The following is a 17201-nucleotide window of genomic DNA, read 5'->3' on the forward strand; positions in this document are numbered from 1 at the left end:
GCCTCCCAAAGTGCTGGGATTACAGGCATGAGCCACTGTGCCTGGCCTGTTTTTAACTTTTGACCTGTTAAACTTTAAAAATTAAATCACTGTCTTCCTATTGTGATCTGGGAAAGTGGAATTGTTTTCATTTTATATTGCACTTTCTGCTCTTAAATTTTCATTACTGGCCGGGTGTGGTGGCTCATGCCTGTAATCCTTAGCACTTTGGGAGGCCGAGGCAGGCAGATCACTTGAGCCCAGGAGTTTGAGACCAGCCTGGGCAACATGGCAAAACCCCGTCTCTACAAAATATACAAAAATTAGCTGGGCATGGTGGCGTGTGCCTGTAGTGTCAGCTACTCACGAGGCTGAGGTGGGAGGATCTCTTGAGCCTGGGATGTTGAGACTGCAGTGAGCCGAGATTGCGCCACTGCACTCCAGCCTGGGCAACATAGTGAAACCCTGTCTCAAAAAAAAAAAAAATTTCATTACTACTCCTGGTGATAAAAGATGAAGTTCGGCCAGGCGCAGTGGCTCATGCCTATAATCCCAGCACTTTGGGAGGCTGAGGCAGGCGGATCACAAGGTCAGGAGATCAAGACCGTCCTAGCTAACATGGTGAAACCCCGTCTCTACTAAAAATACAAAAAATTAGCCCAGCTTGGTGGTACGCGCCTGTAGTCCCAGCTACTCGGGAGGTTGAAGAAGGAGAATTGCTTGAACCTGGGAGGCGGAGGTTGCAGTGAGCCGAGATGGTGTCACTGCACTCCAGCCTAGGCGACAGGGCGAGAATCTGTCTCAAAAAAAAAAATTAATTAATTTAAAAAAAAAAAGACCAAGTTCTACTCTACAGATAGAGACAAAAGTGGCAAATATTAAGGAAATGTTTATAAGGGAGCTGATGAGATCAATAGGACCACAGAAGACATTAGATAAAGAAGATTCTAGAAATGTTAAGATTTTAGAACTAGAATGTATGACTTCCAAAAACAGTTCTGGTTCTGGCTATTCATTATTCTGTAATTTGATTTAGCTGATTATGACAGGTATAAGTAGAGGGAGAAAACAGCAACTCAGTCATAGAAAGGGACACTAAGAATAGCAATTTTTAATGCCTTCTCAAGATACCTGAATTGATGCAGAGCATTTTTCAAAACTACTCAGTCAACACATTGCCGGAAGAAGGAAATTATGTCTTTAGAGAGAAATCTCCATCATAGACATTTTAAATAAGACAGTAGATAAAAGTTCAGCATGTGCTTAAGCTGCTCAGCTACCTAGATTCAAACAAAAAATGAATATCATCTAGTTTCCCAATATTAACTAGCTCAAGACATTATCTACAGGGCCAAAGGAAATGATTTTGGACTATTATCCATAACTTTGAATTATGTGTCTTCCTTTCAGTAGAGAATATTAGGCTGACCTTTTCTGAAGAATAATTTAATTTAATATTGAACAACAGAGAGCTGGAAGCTGCTCTTAGATTGCATCTCAGGTGGCTACTAGTTTATATGTGGTCATTACTAATCTAGAGTCCCTTTTCACCAGCTTAGTTTTCTACTAACCAAAGAAAGACTATCCATATAACCCCATCAAAGTATGATCATTGCATCAAAGTATGATCATTGCCCTTGTGTGATGTAAAACTATCCTGCTGGGCTTCTTGTACTTTGCCTAATAATTATTTTATGTAATAACAACCCATTCTACACCCTACTCAACCAAGCTGCCTTTCTTTGGATAGTGCATTTCAACTGAAGGCTGCTAACTATTTGCAATTAGCTTCAATTGTGTTGAATACTTGGCAGCATTTTCCCATTGCTGTGCACCCTGCCTGTGTCCTGTCAAAAACTTTTGTGAGTGCCTTCTGTGTCATTGCAACTGCAACTCCCTACTATCCTTAAAGAGAAGGCTAGATAAATAATTGAGGATTTGTTTTTTTGTGACTTTCTGTTTTCCCTGACCCAGTCTCCTCTGCTTTCTTGGGGGCAGGTTGCACGATCAGATGGTAAAAATCAACCAAAATCTGCATCGGCTGCAGGTTGCCTGGCGGGATGCTCAGCAAAGTTCTAGCCCTGCTGCTGACAATCTTCGTGAGCAGTTTGAACGACTGATGACCATCTATCTTTCTACCAAGACTGCCATGACAGAGCCACAAATGCTACAAAACTGCCTAAACTTGCAGGTGTCCATGGCTGTTCTACTGGTTCAACTGGCCATAGGCAATGAGGGCTCACAGCCAATAGAGCTAACCTTTCCTTTGCCAGATGGCTACAGCTCTTTGGCTTATGTGCCAGGTAAGCAGGCTCTCCCTTGGGAATGTCCTATTTATAGCCTTCTGAGTTTAAGTAGGTCACTTTGGAAGTTTAATCCTCAAAATATCCTTTCTTCGTTATCATTCAGTTGTTTTTGGAGAAACAACTCAAACTTAGATAATATCTACTGGTCAAAGTATTAGGGGACTAACAGTTTGTTCCCTCAACCTTGTGTCCCCCTGCTATGCATATCAGAAAATCATCTTCAAAGGATTAAGTGTAATCAGAGTTTTCAGAGCTGTTAGTTTCTATCATTAATATTTGTTCAACTTACACATTCATCTAACTTTCCCCGTCCTTTTTGTAGAAAAAAAATTAGCTCCTGTTGGTTAACTCAGAAGGGAAAGAGTGTGTGTGTGTGTGTGTGTGTGTGCGCGCGCGCGCGCGTACGCGTGTGTGTGTGTGTCATTGAGTCATTGAGGGGTGGGCAGGTGTTGTCAATCTAATCAGGTTATGTGTTCTTAACCATTGTATTGGTCATATCATGCTGAGTAACAGATTACCCCAAAACATAGCAGCTTAAAACTACAGACCGGGTATGATGGTGCACGCCTGTAATCCCAGCACTTTGGGAGGCCGAAACAGGATGATTACTTGAGCCCAGGAGTTCAAGATTGGCCTGGGCAACATAGAGAGACCCTATCTCTACAAAAAATAAAAAATTAGCCAGGCATGGTGGTGCACACTTGTAGTTCCAGCTACTCAGGAGGCTGAAGTGAGAGAATCGCTTGAGCCCAGGAAGTTGAGGCCACAGTGAGCCATAATTGCACTACTGTACTCCAGCCTGGGTGACAGCAGGACCCTGTCTCAAAAAATAAATTAATTAATTAATAAACAAAATAACAACAACAACTGCAAACAGCTCACTCACCTGCAGTGTTCTGACTCAGAGTTCCTCAGGAAGTTATATAGCCAAGCTGTCAATCAGGGCCTTAGGAATCTGAGGACTCTGCTAGGGCTGGAGGATCCACTTACAAGCCCAGTCATGTGGTTGTTGACAGGCCTCAGTTGCTTGTGCTATTGGCCAGCAGCTTCTTTTCTAGGCCATGTACGTGTCTTCTAAATACTACTCATGATATGGCAGCTGGCTTCCCCCAGAGCAAGTGACCAAAATGGAGACTGTAAGCTTTTATACCCTAATCTTGGAAATGACATACTATCACATCTGCTGTATGCCTCAGAGTTTATCTTCTACTCTGAAAGAGTGAATGTGGGAGGGGACTGCATAAGGTCATGAATACCAAAAGGCAATGATCATTGGAGGACCATCCTGGAGTCTGGCTACCACGGTCACCTAACATATTAATCTTTATTAGGGAGTCCTCACACATCTGAAGGGTTTAAACCACAGTTAACCTTGAGAGTAAAAATGTATATATTAGTATACTGGTGTGTTAACATTTTGTGTCATTACTGTTCATATATTTACTTGAATAAAAATTTAAATTGACTTACATTTAAAGGAGATTTTACATTTATTGACTTATCACCATCTCTAGTACCAACAAAACATTTAGGGTTTTTTTTAACCTTCATTAAGTAGGGTGAAAGGAATTTAAATGTTGTTTATTAGTACAGATATACAGATGTTTGGCTAATTCCAGTGAATATTTTCTTTTTCAGAATTTTTTGCAGATAACCTAGGTGATTTTCTCATTTTTCTCCGCCGCTTTGCCGATGACATTTTGGAGACATCAGCAGATTCCCTGGAGCATGTCCTTCACTTTATCACCATTTTCACTGGAAGCATAGAAAGGTGAAGTGCTGAAAGCTTGGTTCTGTCACTGTTTAGGCTGTAAAACATTCAGAAGACTTCTAAACCAAGAAATAAACAAGCCTGAATCATAAGGGGTTGCCTTCAGAAGTTATGGTAACATTAAGGAATCACCTGACCATCCATATGGGTAGCCAGAAATCCCGCTGTTGAGAGGTATAATAAACAAAGGACTTTGTCCACAGAGAATTTAATCCTGCATATAAGTATCTTATGGGAATTCCACTGCCAGTCCCTGGTTAAAGTAGTTAACGTAATGCCAGAAACTTAACAGTGGCAGCCAGGTGCTAATGATCTTCTAATAATTATATGATAATAAAGCTTATTCTTGCTATTCTGAGTTGGATGAGCAGTAAACTTAAGTCAATGTTATTTCTCATTTCAAGTTTTCTCACTCATAGCTTCTAGTCCTCTTTTCCAAAGGAAGATACTGTGACTTGTAGAATTGCTTCCCTGATTTTTTTGATGCATAGGCTAAAGGAAGTGGAAACTCTGTGTACAAAAGTGAAGATTTGCTGCACAATGAAGAGAATGACCCACAATTCCCTGAGCCGTATCAGTGATAAGTAGAGAGAAGCCATTTCGTCACTGAGCTGAGCATACCTAATGAGAAGTCATAAGTCAACAAGTATTATGCATACACTGTATGCGTCATGGGTAATGTAGCGTAATTATATTCTAGTCTTTACCCTCAGAAAGCTTGAAAAGGCAAGTTTATTCCACATGAAACTGTCAGAGAATAGGAAGCAGTAAATAATGTATTATTACAGAGAAGTAAACAATGGCTAAGCATTCAATAGAAACTTAAGTGCTCACCCTCTTATTTGGTAAGCTGTCAACTCAAGAGTTAAATGATGTACCCTGCATCACCACCCCACCCCCCGCCCAGCTGCACCAAGAAACTGACAAACTTAAAACTGCAGAAGTGGATCCTTTTTTTTCCTATAATATGGTTTAGGGTGGATTTTGATTCTTATGTGGAGAGAACAGAGTCATAAATTTGGAGTTAAGCTTATCTGCTCATCTTGCTTTTTGCCCATTTTGCAGAATGAAGAATCCCCACCTGAGGGCCAAACTAGCAGAAGTGTTGGAAGCAGTGATGCCCCACCTGGATCAGACCCCAAATCCCTTGGTATCCAGTGTATTCCACCGGAAACGTGTGTTCTGCAACTTTCAGTATGCACCCCAACTTGCAGAGGCTCTAATCAAGGTTTTTGTGGACATCGAATTTACAGGTAAAGCAGTCATGAAGCTGAGCCCAGAACTGGGAAGCTGATACCAGTGGAGTTTCATAGTTTGATCCGTATTTGGATATCAAAGAAATGTCAAGCCATTACTTATTGAATACCTACTATATGCCAGGCTTGATGATAAGTGCTTTTTTTTTTTTTTAACATTATCCCATTGTCACCATCGGAAAAGTTTCACTCTATTATCCCTGTTTTATTTATTTTTTATTTTTTAATTATTCTTGTTTTACATATGAAGACATGACTGCCCAAAAGATCAGTTTGTCCATGTCATAACAAACTACCAAGTGGTAGAATCAGGTCTGTGTCACCTAAAGAAATCTACATATTCAACACCCTTATTATGTTGCATCATCAAATCAGACTCAAATTAGACTATTTGGGTCTTTATATTTCTCTGCCTTAAAATTACAGAATAGTGCATAAAGAGGCAGTGTATTGGTTGAGAGATTCTTTTATCTTAACCAGACTATCTAACTTTCCAACTGTCTAATGGTTCGATTAAAAATACCAGCAGGCGGACAGGCACAGTGGCTCATGCTTGTAATCCCAGCGTTTTGGGAGGCCAAAGTAGGCAGATCACTTGAGCTCCTGAGTTTGAGACCAGCCTGGCCAACATGGTGAAACCCATTCTCTACAAAAATACAAAAATTACCCAGGCATGGTGGCAGGTGCCTGTAATCCCAGCTACTTAGGAGGCAGAGGCACGAGAATTGCTTGAATTCGGGAGGCAGAGGTGGCAGTGAGCTGAGATCGCACCACTGCACTCCAGCCTGGATGACAGAGCAAGAAATCCCTCTCAAAAAAAAAACCAGCAGGCAACATTCCCTCTCTATCTAACCCTGAGCCCCTGTGTTTGTTTAAACAGTACCCTGTCTCAATCAGTAAATAAGATATGTTAAGAAGTTGTTGAAGACCATTTTTTAAAGGGATATCTACCATCCAATGATAAATACAACTAACATTTAAAGAGGCATTTAACATTTTACTGGCCGCCTTTCCATATTTGGATTCTGGTTTTTTTTAATTCGCTCACCTATCAACCTTAGTTTCCTCATCTATAAAATGGGTCAAAGTGATGATTAAGTGAAATAATGCATGTAAATCTTTATAATACATAAGAAATTGTATAATAAATCACTGCAGTTATCTCGTTATGTGACCATACAACCAAAGCGTTGTAATGGAGTACAATTTCTGTTTTATTTCTGAGGAAGTGGAAGCTGAAGAAGATTAAGAGACTTAGATTAAGCAGAGCCAGAATGAAAACGTAGGTCTTTTGACTCCAAATCCTACACTCTTCCTTTATTATGACCCAGCCTGTGGAGCTCTAGTAATACCTTTGGTATTTCAAAAGCAGTATAAGCCTCAGATTTCTAGCTCCTGACCTGATTTTTCAGAGTAATCAAGAACCTGTTGGCTACACAGTTTGGGATATTGTCTGTGAAGAATGTGGGAATTGCTTAGTGTCCCGTCCTGCACATGGCTTTCACTGCCATAATGGCCAGCCCTGAGCCCTCATTTAAAGCCTGAGAAGTACTCATGTTTGGATATGGAAACATTTGTTTCCCTTAATTTTATTTTACAGCTTGGTACTTGTCTCTTGCAGAGTAAGGTATCCTTTATCTCTGTCTCCCCCTTACTTCACCAGTAAGGAAATGAGCAAACACTTGGCCGTAACTCTAGGCCTTTAGAAACTCCAGGGCAGATTTTGTTAGTAGCCTTAACACACTCAAAAGCAAATGACTACAAAGCAAATGACTACACATAAGCATAAACTCTTCCTCTTATGGCACCGCCTTTGCTGATATTTCGCTCTTGCCTTACTCCAGGAGACCCCCATCAATTTGAACAGAAGTTTAATTACCGCCGTCCCATGTATCCTATCCTAAGATACATGTGGGGGACAGATACCTATCGGGAGAGCATTAAGGTGAGAGAGTTTTTGATGAAACCTGTTGCTTTATATAAGCCCTAATGAGTTGTAATTCAGTACTAAAATGGTTTTCTTGTGGGCTGGGACTTACAGGATTTGGCTGACTATGCCTCTAAGAATTTAGAAGCCATGAATCCCCCACTTTTCCTCCGCTTTCTTAACCTGCTAATGAATGATGCCATCTTCCTTTTGGATGAAGCCATACAGGTAAAAAAAAAAAAAAAAAAAAAGATTTAACTTCTCCATACCATCAAATCATCAGCAGTACATACATTTTACCTTTTAATCATAGAGCAGTCCTTATGCCCCTAGTACCAGACTTGAACACCAAAAATTTGTGATTAGTAGTGTACCACCAAGCTTGTCATTATAGAGCTTTCTAGTTCATTCCATTAGAGACCAAGATCAAGGGTCATTGAAGCATCATGAGATGGACATTTTGGCAGAGTCAAAAATACCATATGGTGAAGCCAAACTAAGTTGTACTGGCAGGAGTAATTCATCAGGCCAGCACTACAGAAAGAAATCAGAGGAGCTTGCTTTTGGTCAGTGACTTTCAACCCTTATAATCCCAACATGTCAGTAAAATATCTCACTAAGACAATGATTTTTAACCCACTTTCCTAAAAGATTCTGATTTTTGCACCACTACTTGAAAGAAAATCTCTGATTTGGGTTATTTTTTCATATAAAGGCTCCAAGTTGTCAATACTTCTTATATTTCCACTGCCTTCTAAATTCTTGGCTATATGGTGAAACAAAGGTTTCACAAAGTATAAAATGCAGCTGGGTGCCTCTCAGCTCCTTCAGTGTATTATTTCCTTAACCTTCCCTGGTGGAACTGCTTACTTCTCCCATAAAAACTTGGCTGTCTGTAGAGCAAAACTTCCCTTACCTGTGATGGGTATAGGATGGACAGGGCACTGACCTAAAGGGAGATGAAGCAGGTAAATCCTGAGGGTAGCCTTTAGACAGTCATGAGCTCCTCCTTATGATCAGCAATCCCCTGAGTAGCTTGTGTTTAATTTGTGAGAAAGGTTTGATCTGATTTCTTCATAATCCTACGCTTTAGGATTTAAGATAGGTTTTCTTCAAAAGCGAGAATAGGTCCTGTTACAAACAGGCCCTTTTAAGCAAGAGGTGTGTGACACAAAGCATGAAGCAGATGGTATTTTCATGAGACTGTAAGTTTAACAAGTTGTTTGCTACAACAGGAAGGATGACGTGAGGTAGAGAGTTTTAAATAATTATGGTTCTTCCACGCATCTTGCATATGTGATAGAGCTTTGATTTTTTTGTAAGCAATTTGGCAGGGGGGATTTGTTGTCATCTTTCAGGAAGGATTCATTGTTTTTTCACTATAGTGTGGGGTTTTTTAGTTTTTTGTTTCTTGGCCTGGGTTTCATATATTAAACTATTCATCCTTCTTTGCATTTCACAATGCTATACTATTTCTAGGGGAATTACCTGTGAATCTACCCAAGCTGAAACAAATCTGTATGAAGCCACAATTTCTTTTTTTCCTGAAAGTTCTTTTGAGCTTCAGCCTTATGCTGAGAAATAAAGGCTCATGTCTCTTACATGGTCCCTCGTTTTCCCAGCTTAGTTGACTGGATTTTGAATAGGACCTCTTAAATGTCACGTCCCTTCAACTGCACCTTTCTTCTCTGATATATCCCATCTCTGGTTTCTGCAGTATTTGAGCAAGATAAAGATTCAGCAAATTGAGAAGGATCGAGGTGAATGGGATAGTCTGACTCCAGAAGCCCGCCGAGAAAAGGAGGCTGGCCTACAGATGTTTGGACAGCTGGCACGTTTCCATAACATCATGTCCAATGAAACAATCGGTACCCTTGCCTTTCTCACATCAGGTAAGGACATGAAGTACTGCTTCCCCCCAAAAAAGTAATGGCCAAGATCAGCTTCACTTGGGGGATCAGCCCAGCTGAAACTAAGAATTCAGACCCTGGTGACAGTATCCTCCACATCTGGAAGGGAAACGAATCACTTGAGAAGCTTCAAAAAGAATGATGATGCCCATTGTTGACATGGAAGTGAGGAAATGGTCACCCTCACACAGCTGCCAGAGAGCATAAGGTGGTAAAATCTTTCTTGAGGACAAGTTAGCCGTATAAATATATGTGTGTCTGTACACACACATATATACATATATGTTTGTTAATCTGAGAAATATGCTTGAATCCTGGTTAAATATGGTGGATCTAACAGAAATTTATCTCTACTCCTTCTATAGCTCCACTGTCCAATTCAGTAGCCACTTGCCACGTGTGGCTTTCAAGGATTTAAAATGTAGCTGGTCTGAATTGAGATGTGCTATAAGAACAAGACTTAGTGTTAAAATGTGAAATCTGTCCATTTTTATACTGATTACATACTGAAATTATCATTTTTAATGTCTCAGCTAAATGTGATATGACAATCAGTAATCACCAGACATTTGAGGAAATCCTCTAATGTGAAAAACAAATAGGTGAAAACTTTGTAAAAACTTTTTAAAAAAACTTTTTAATCTCAGAGGGATAAGAGAAGATACAGCAGCCACAAAACAAGAACAAAGAGGCAATGAAAGAGATTATTTAAAGAATAAGAAAGAGCCCTTGGATATTGAAATTTTTACCTCGGAAATGTTAAATATTCAGTAAAAGAGTTAGAAGATATAAATTCAAGGAACTCTTCTATGAACGTAGAACAGAAGGAAAAAGATGGAAATTAGAAGAGAAAGGATAAGAAAACAAAGGATGGATCTAGGAAGTCTCAAAAGCGAAAAATGGAGGGGAGGAAGTTATCAAAGATACCAAAAAATCCCCAAGACTCAAAGACAGCCTCTAAATTGAAAGGGCTTGCCAAGGCCCCTGCACAGAGAATTTTTTAAAACCCACAGTGAGGTATGACATTGTGAAATTTTAGGAAATCATGGTAAAAACAAGACCCTAAAAGAGCCCAGAGAAGTCAGGTAATGTTACCATAGTTTAAGTATCAAAATGGCTTTGCACTTCCAACAGTGTCATTTGAAGCTGAGACACATTTCTGAGGGAAAGTAAACCTAGGAGGAGGAAGGTGGAATTCAACACAAGGGAGACGCAAAGGAGATTCCCAGGATGACGGTGAAAGGAGCTTGTGTGGCCACTACATAGCAGGCCTGTAGAGCAAGCAGTCCAGGTTGGAGCAAAGGATGGAAACATCCAGAAAGAATGTTTCCAAAAATTAATCAGCAGCTGGAAATGACCATGTTGAGAGTTTTAAATTCCAATGGAGAGTTTGGAAAGGATTTAGTGATAAGAGGCTCTGAAAATAAGCAAATAAGCAAAAAGTTATACTAAAAAGGAACTATATACTCATTAGGACAGCACATGGCTCTGCTGTGAATAATATTTACATAATCTTAACAACAAACTAAATTATTTAACCAAAAATTTGACTATATATTGAGGGCATCTGTGATAATGACTAAAACTGAAAAATCAAGAACTATTAGTACCAACCAAACATAGCATTATGATACTGTCTGACTTGTTAAATTTGGCATGTATAAATTTTTTTTAATTTTTGGAATTCATGCCCTATAACATAGCAGTTCCTTACAGATTTGTTAAGAAGAAGCGATAGGCCAGGCACGGTGGCTCACACCTGTAATCCCAGCACTTTGGGAGGTCAAGGCAAGCAGATCACGAGGTCAGGAGTTCGAGACCAGCCTGGCCAACATAGTGAAACCCCGTCTATACTAAAATTACAGAAATTAGCCAGGTGTGGTGGCATGTGCCTGTAGTCCCAGCTACTTGAGAGGCTGAGGTAGGAGAATCACTTGAACTTAGGAGGCGGAGGTTGCAGTGAGCAGAGATCACGCCACTGCGCTCCAGCCTAGGCAACAGAATGAGACTCTATCTCAAAAAAAAAAAAAAGAAGCGATGAGTCTACAAGATGTATCCACAATGAAGTTCATTGATAAGTGTAGGAAAAAACTGAAAATAGTAAAAATGTACACCAGTAAAGACATTAAATAAATAACTTATGGTGCAGTTACAACTGGAAAAGTCAGCCATTAAAAATGATGTAAAACAGACTGGGTACAGTGGCTCACACCTGTAATCTCAGCACTTTGGGAGGCCAAGGCAGGAGGATCACTTGAGCCCAGGAAGTTGAGACTGCCTTGAACCATGATCGTGCCACTGCACTCCAGCCTAGGCACCAGCAAGACCCTGTCTCAAAAAAATAAAAAATAATTTTTTTAAAAAATGATGTAAAACAGCTGGGCACAGTGGCTCACGCCTGTAATCCTCTAACCCTTTGGAAGCCGAGGCAGGAGGATCACTTTGAGCCCAGGAGTTTGAGACCAGCCTGGGCAATATAGTGAGACCCCATCTCATTTTTTAAAAAGGTTATGTGAATCACCCCTATTCTATAGAACTTTCTGTGATGGGGAAAATGTCCTATAAATCTGGGCTGTCCAGAACCATACTTAACTAGCCACATGTGGCTAGTGTGACTGAGGAATGGATTTTTTATTTTTAATTTTAATAGCCGCATATGGCCAGTGGCTACTATGTTGGATAGCACAGGGACATACACTTACTAAAATGATAAAGTATTTGCAATATAGTTACTGAAAACAGTAAGTTTCAGAATATGTAAAATATGATCATTTTTGTTTAAAAAATGTCTGTGTGTGTGTAAATAAGGACAGAAAAGCTAGAGAAGGACAAAATGTTAAATTAGCAAGATGTTAACAGTGTTTATCTCTGGATGGTAGTTTTTGTCTTTTCTGTTTTTTGTTTGGTTTTGGTTTTTTGCTTGTCTATATTTTCTGCAGTGAAAATGAATTACTTAGTTTTTAAAAAAAGTAGTTCCTTCAAACTTTTTAGAAATAAAATAACAGTAGTCCCCAGAGGTCTCCAAATAAACTATACCTAATAAGGAAAAGAGTGCTAATGGATTGAGTTTTCAGAGACTTTGGATTCTTTTCCAGAGATCAAGTCACTCTTTGTGCATCCCTTCCTGGCTGAGCGCATCATCTCCATGTTGAACTACTTCCTGCAACACCTGGTTGGCCCCAAGATGGGTGCCTTAAAAGTCAAGGACTTCAGCGAATTTGACTTCAAGCCCCAGCAGCTTGTATCAGATATCTGCACTATCTACTTAAATCTTGGGTACCTGAGATTGAAATCTGTCAAGCCAGAGGGGATGCTGTTTTGATTTAGGGTTTTGATAGTAGAATGACTGGTTGGTGATTACGTGAAAATAGAAAAGAAATGGTTAATTCCTAGTTGCTTGATGAAGGAATCTTCTGTAGTTTTAAATAAGGAGATTTTATCTGGGCAAGGTGTCGTGTGCCTGTGGTCCAAGCTACTTGGGAGGCTGAAGTGGGAGGATTGCTTAAGGCCAGGAGTTTGAGACCAGCCTGGGCAACACAGCAGGACTCTGTCTCTAAAAACTAGTAAGATTTTGTGTGACCCATGGGACATTGAGATTTCCAGTATTCTGCTTTGATCTGTGCAAAGAGAAACTTTACTGGTTGTACCACTGTTTAGAAAAGTAGCATTCTTTTAAGGTCACATGATACTTGATAGACTTCCTAGAAAGTCTTTCTGTATCAAAAAGTATATATATATTAAATATATAATATATTTAATATATATTATTTATATTTAATATAATTTACAATATATAAATAATATAATATATAAATAATATAATATTTATATATTATAAATAATAAAATAATATTTATATATTATAAATAATATATATTGAAATAAGTCTTTCTATATCAAAAGAATGTTCATGGCTTTTAAGTGGTGAGAATGCTTGTTCTGCAGCCTACCTATTGTCTCTTCCATTGACCACCCCTCTGGTGATCAGTTTTTTTCTGATGCTAACGTTCCAGGGATGAGGAGAATTTCTGTGCCACTGTGCCCAAGGATGGACGTTCCTATTCCCCAACTCTCTTTGCACAGACAGTTCGAGTCTTGAAGAAAATAAATAAGCCTGGGAATATGATTGTGGCTTTCAGCAACTTGGCAGAGAGAATCAAGGTGAGGAAGAGGAGGAATTGTTTGCTGATTTCATTAAGAACCACGTTGTCAGCCAGGCATGATGGCTCAAGCCTGTAGTCCCAGCTACTTAAGAGCCTAAGGCTAGAGGATTACTTAAGCCCAGGAGTTTGAAGCTGCAGTGTGCTATGATCATGCCTGTGGATAGCCACTACACTCCAGCCTTGGCAAGATAGCAAGACCCCATCTCCTAAAAATCCACGCAAAAAAAATCAGATTGTCACCTCAGCTGTGCTGATTTTTACTCTATTTCAGGGAGAAAAAGAGCATTACCAAGAGAAAATATAAACAGATGGTTCTTTTTGGACAGTCACTTAGAACTACAATATTCTTAGTTTTATTCTTGTCAACATGAGAGTGAGAATAGAAATTTAAGAAATCGGCTGGGTACAGTAGTGGCTCATGCTTGTAATCCCAGCATTTTGGGAAGCCAGGGTGGGCAGATCACTTGAGGTCAAGAGTTCAACACCAGCCTGGCCAGCATGGTGAAACCCTGTCTCTACTAAAAATACAAAAATTAGCTGGGTGTGGTGGCAGGCGCCTGTAATCCCAGCTACTCGGGAGGCTGAGGCAGGAGAATCGCTTGAATCTGGGAGGCAGAGGTTGCAGTGATCACAACCACTGCACTCCAGCCTGGGCAACAGAGTGAGATTCCATCTCAAAAAAAAAAAAAGAAAAAAGAAATTTAAGGGCCAGGCGTGGTGGCTCACGCCTGTAATCCTAGCACTTTGGGAGGTCGAGGCGGGCAGATCACAAGGTCAGGAAATCGTGACCATCCTGACTAACACGGTGAAACCCCATCTCTACTAAAAATACAAAAAATTAGCCGGGCGTGGTGGCAGGCACCTGTAGTCCCAGCTACTCAGGAGGCTGAGGCAGGAGAATGGCGTGAACCCAGGAAGCAGAGCTTGCAGTGAGCCTGGGCAAAAGAGCGAGACTCCATCTCAAAAAAGAAAAAAAAAAAAAAAATTTAAGAAACCTCAACTAGAAGAGAAGAATGTGCACATTTATGTAAGATGTTTTTATGAAAACGTTTATGCACAGTGTTACCAATAGATTTTAAAAGCTAGGGTGTTAATGCAGAATAACTTTTTAGAAAAAAAAAAATATGAGTAGTTTTCAGTCATTAATTTTTATTTGGATTGTCTCTATGTTTGTAGTTGGTAGTTGGCTTTTATTGGAATATGCATACATTTTAAAGATTAAAATACTATATTGTATTTAGCTAAATCCCTTTAGTTAGAGTATGACAGAGCTCTATTAGCAGGTAAGAAGAAGGAAAATCATGGCACAAAAGTCTAATAGAAAACCTTCCTTATTGCTGTCAGTCTTCCCTCTATTGAGTTTCTTTTTTATTGAGTTGGACTTCATCTTTGTTTAGAGCTTAGCCAGGTGGATCCCTGAGGAACTCAAGTTGTGAAGGAATTAAATGTCAAAATGACTTTAAAATTCCTATACCTGTTTGTATCAAAAATCAAAAACTGCTTTTCATACACAGGCTGCATGAGTGACTCTAATTATGCAAATAATACCCTCCTCCATTCCCCCTTCTCCGTCCCCTTTTGAATTATGGCATTTACAACAGAACTGTTGCCAGATGGATGTTATATGTGATGTATTTCTTTTCCTCCTAACATTTAAACCCATTTCCAGTATGACTGCCAGCAGCTGAGCCAACCTAAAGGTCCAGAGTTGGGGCTCAATGCTTAGTTTGTTCTTAGAATATCTTGGCTTGTTTTTGAGAAAATGAAGCTCACATGAGTCACTATCACTGTCAAGGGTTATTAATGACCTGTTTTTTTATTTTTGAGATGGAGTCTTGCTCTGTCATTGAGCACGCTGAATTCAGCTACACTGTGAATTCACTTTAACTACCAGATGTTGTATATTCAGTCTCTTGCAGACCTCCAACAACAGGAAGAGGAAACCTATGCAGATGCCTGTGATGAGTTCCTGGATCCCATTATGAGCACACTGATGTGTGACCCTGTGGTGCTGCCATCTTCCAGAGTCACTGTGGATAGATCCACCATTGCAAGACATTTGCTCAGGTAGGCCAGTCCCAAAAACAGACTCAAGAGCACATATATATATTAGTTTGCTATCTTTTTCTCCCAGGCACCTAAGACAGTACTTTGCACCCAACACATACCACATATTATTGACTTACTGATATGTTGGAAGACATTTTGGTTTCAATTGCTAGGATATAAACATTTCAAAACAAAACATTCTGTTGAGAAATGCTAACTCTAACCTTACCTCTTCCTGCCTTAAGAAAATAATTTCTGGCCAGGTGCAGTGGCTCATGCCTGTAATCCCAGCACTTTGGGAGGCCGAGGCAGGTGGATCACTTGAGGTCAGGAGTTTGAGACCAGCCTGGCCAACATGGTAAAACCCCGTCTCTACTAAAATACAAAAAATTAGAGGGGTATGGTGGTGCGCACATGTAGTCTGAGCTACTCGGGAGGCTGAGGCAGAAGAATTGCTTGAACCCAGGAGGCAGAGGTTGCAGTGAGCCGAGATCGCACCACTGCACTCCAGCCTGGGCTCAGGTGATACTCCTACCCCAGCCTCTGGAGTAACTGGGACTACAGGCATCCACTAACACGCCCAACTAATTTTTGTATTTTTTGTAGAGACAGGGTTTCACCATGTTGCCCAGGCTGGTCTTGAACTCCTGGGTTCAAGCGATCCACCCCCCTCAGCCTCCCAAAGTACTGGGATTACAGGTGTGAGCCACTGCGCCTGGCCTGTTTTTTTATTTTTGCGACAGAGTCTCGCTCTGTCACCAAGGCTAGAGTGCAGTGGCGCGATCTCAGCTCACTGCAAGCTCTGCCTCCCAGGATCAAGTGATTCTTCAGCCTCAGCCTCCCGAATAGCTGAGACTACAGGTGAGCACCACCACATCTGGCTAATTTTTGTATTTGTAATAGAGATGAGGTTTCACCATATTGGCCAGGCTGGTCTTAAACTCCTGATTTCAAGTGATCCTCCCACCTCAGCCTCCCAAAGTGCTGGGATTATAGGCATGAGCCACCTCACCCAGCCTGCTTTTTCTAATTCAGGTTTTACACTATATTCACCATGTGGATTAACTCACGTTCTGTTGCTGTTGTTGTATCAGCTGTGGTAACCATGAACTTTCCCCAGCCTGCCTATTCTTTAGACAGTCTGCCCCATGATAACTATAGAAAAGACAGGAATAAAGCAATAAATGGTAGCTTATTAGCTGCTTAATGGGCCCCTTAACTTTTTTTAGTCCGGCATTAGAAAGAAATGAGTACTGAGAGACTCTGCCTATTTATATATTTATTTATCTATTTTTTTGAGACAGGGTCTTGCTCTGTCACCAGGCTGGAGTGCAGTGGCATGATCTCAGCTCACTGTGGCCTCACCCTCCCAGGCTCAAGCAACCCTCCCATCTCAGCGTCACCAAGTAACTGGGACCACAGGCCATGTACCACTGTTCCTGGCTTATTTATTTTTGTATTTTTTGTAGAGAAGGGGTCTCTCCATGTTACCCAGGCCAGTCTCAAACTCCTGGGCTCAAGCAGTCCACTCACATCAGCCTCCCAAAGTGCTGGGATTACAGGCATAGCCACCTTGTTTGGCCTCTCCATATTTAAAATTAAGTTATATCGAGCCAGGCACAGTGGCTCACGTCTGTAATCCCAGCACTTTGGGAGGCTGAAGCAGGTGGATCACTTGAGATCAGGAGTTCGAGACCAGCCTGGCCAACATGGTGAAACCCCGTCTCTACTAAAAATACAAAAATTAGCCGGGAGTGGTGACACATGCCTGTTGTAATCCCAGCTATTTGGGAGGCTGAGGCAGGAGAATCACTGGAACCTGGGAGGCAGAGGTTGCAGT

General features: G+C 40.6%; 1 protein-coding gene across 7 annotated transcripts in view; it reads left to right on the forward strand.

Moving 5' to 3' along the window:
* UBE4A (ubiquitination factor E4A) overlaps nt 1-17201 on the forward strand; it is a 39704-nt gene that overhangs the window by 17994 nt on the left and 4509 nt on the right. For 5 of the 7 annotated variants that reach the window (XM_009424256.5, XM_001161348.5, XM_016922087.4 and 2 more), the window contains 9 exons: nt 1978-2282; nt 3924-4056; nt 5122-5309; nt 7157-7257; nt 7354-7467; nt 8957-9131; nt 12245-12425; nt 13163-13310; nt 15222-15379. In XM_009424256.5, coding sequence (XP_009422531.1) covers nt 1978-2282; nt 3924-4056; nt 5122-5309; nt 7157-7257; nt 7354-7467; nt 8957-9131; nt 12245-12425; nt 13163-13310; nt 15222-15379 — 1503 coding nt within the window. The remainder of the gene's footprint in view (nt 1-1977; nt 2283-3923; nt 4057-5121; nt 5310-7156; nt 7258-7353; nt 7468-8956; nt 9132-12244; nt 12426-13162; nt 13311-15221; nt 15380-17201) is intronic. The other 2 variants (XR_010147322.1, XR_010147323.1) reach the window with 1 other exon arrangement.

The sequence above is a fragment of the Pan troglodytes genome, chromosome 9, assembly GCF_028858775.2.
Source record: "Pan troglodytes isolate AG18354 chromosome 9, NHGRI_mPanTro3-v2.0_pri, whole genome shotgun sequence".
In the NCBI taxonomy this organism is placed as follows: domain Eukaryota; kingdom Metazoa; phylum Chordata; class Mammalia; order Primates; family Hominidae; genus Pan; species Pan troglodytes.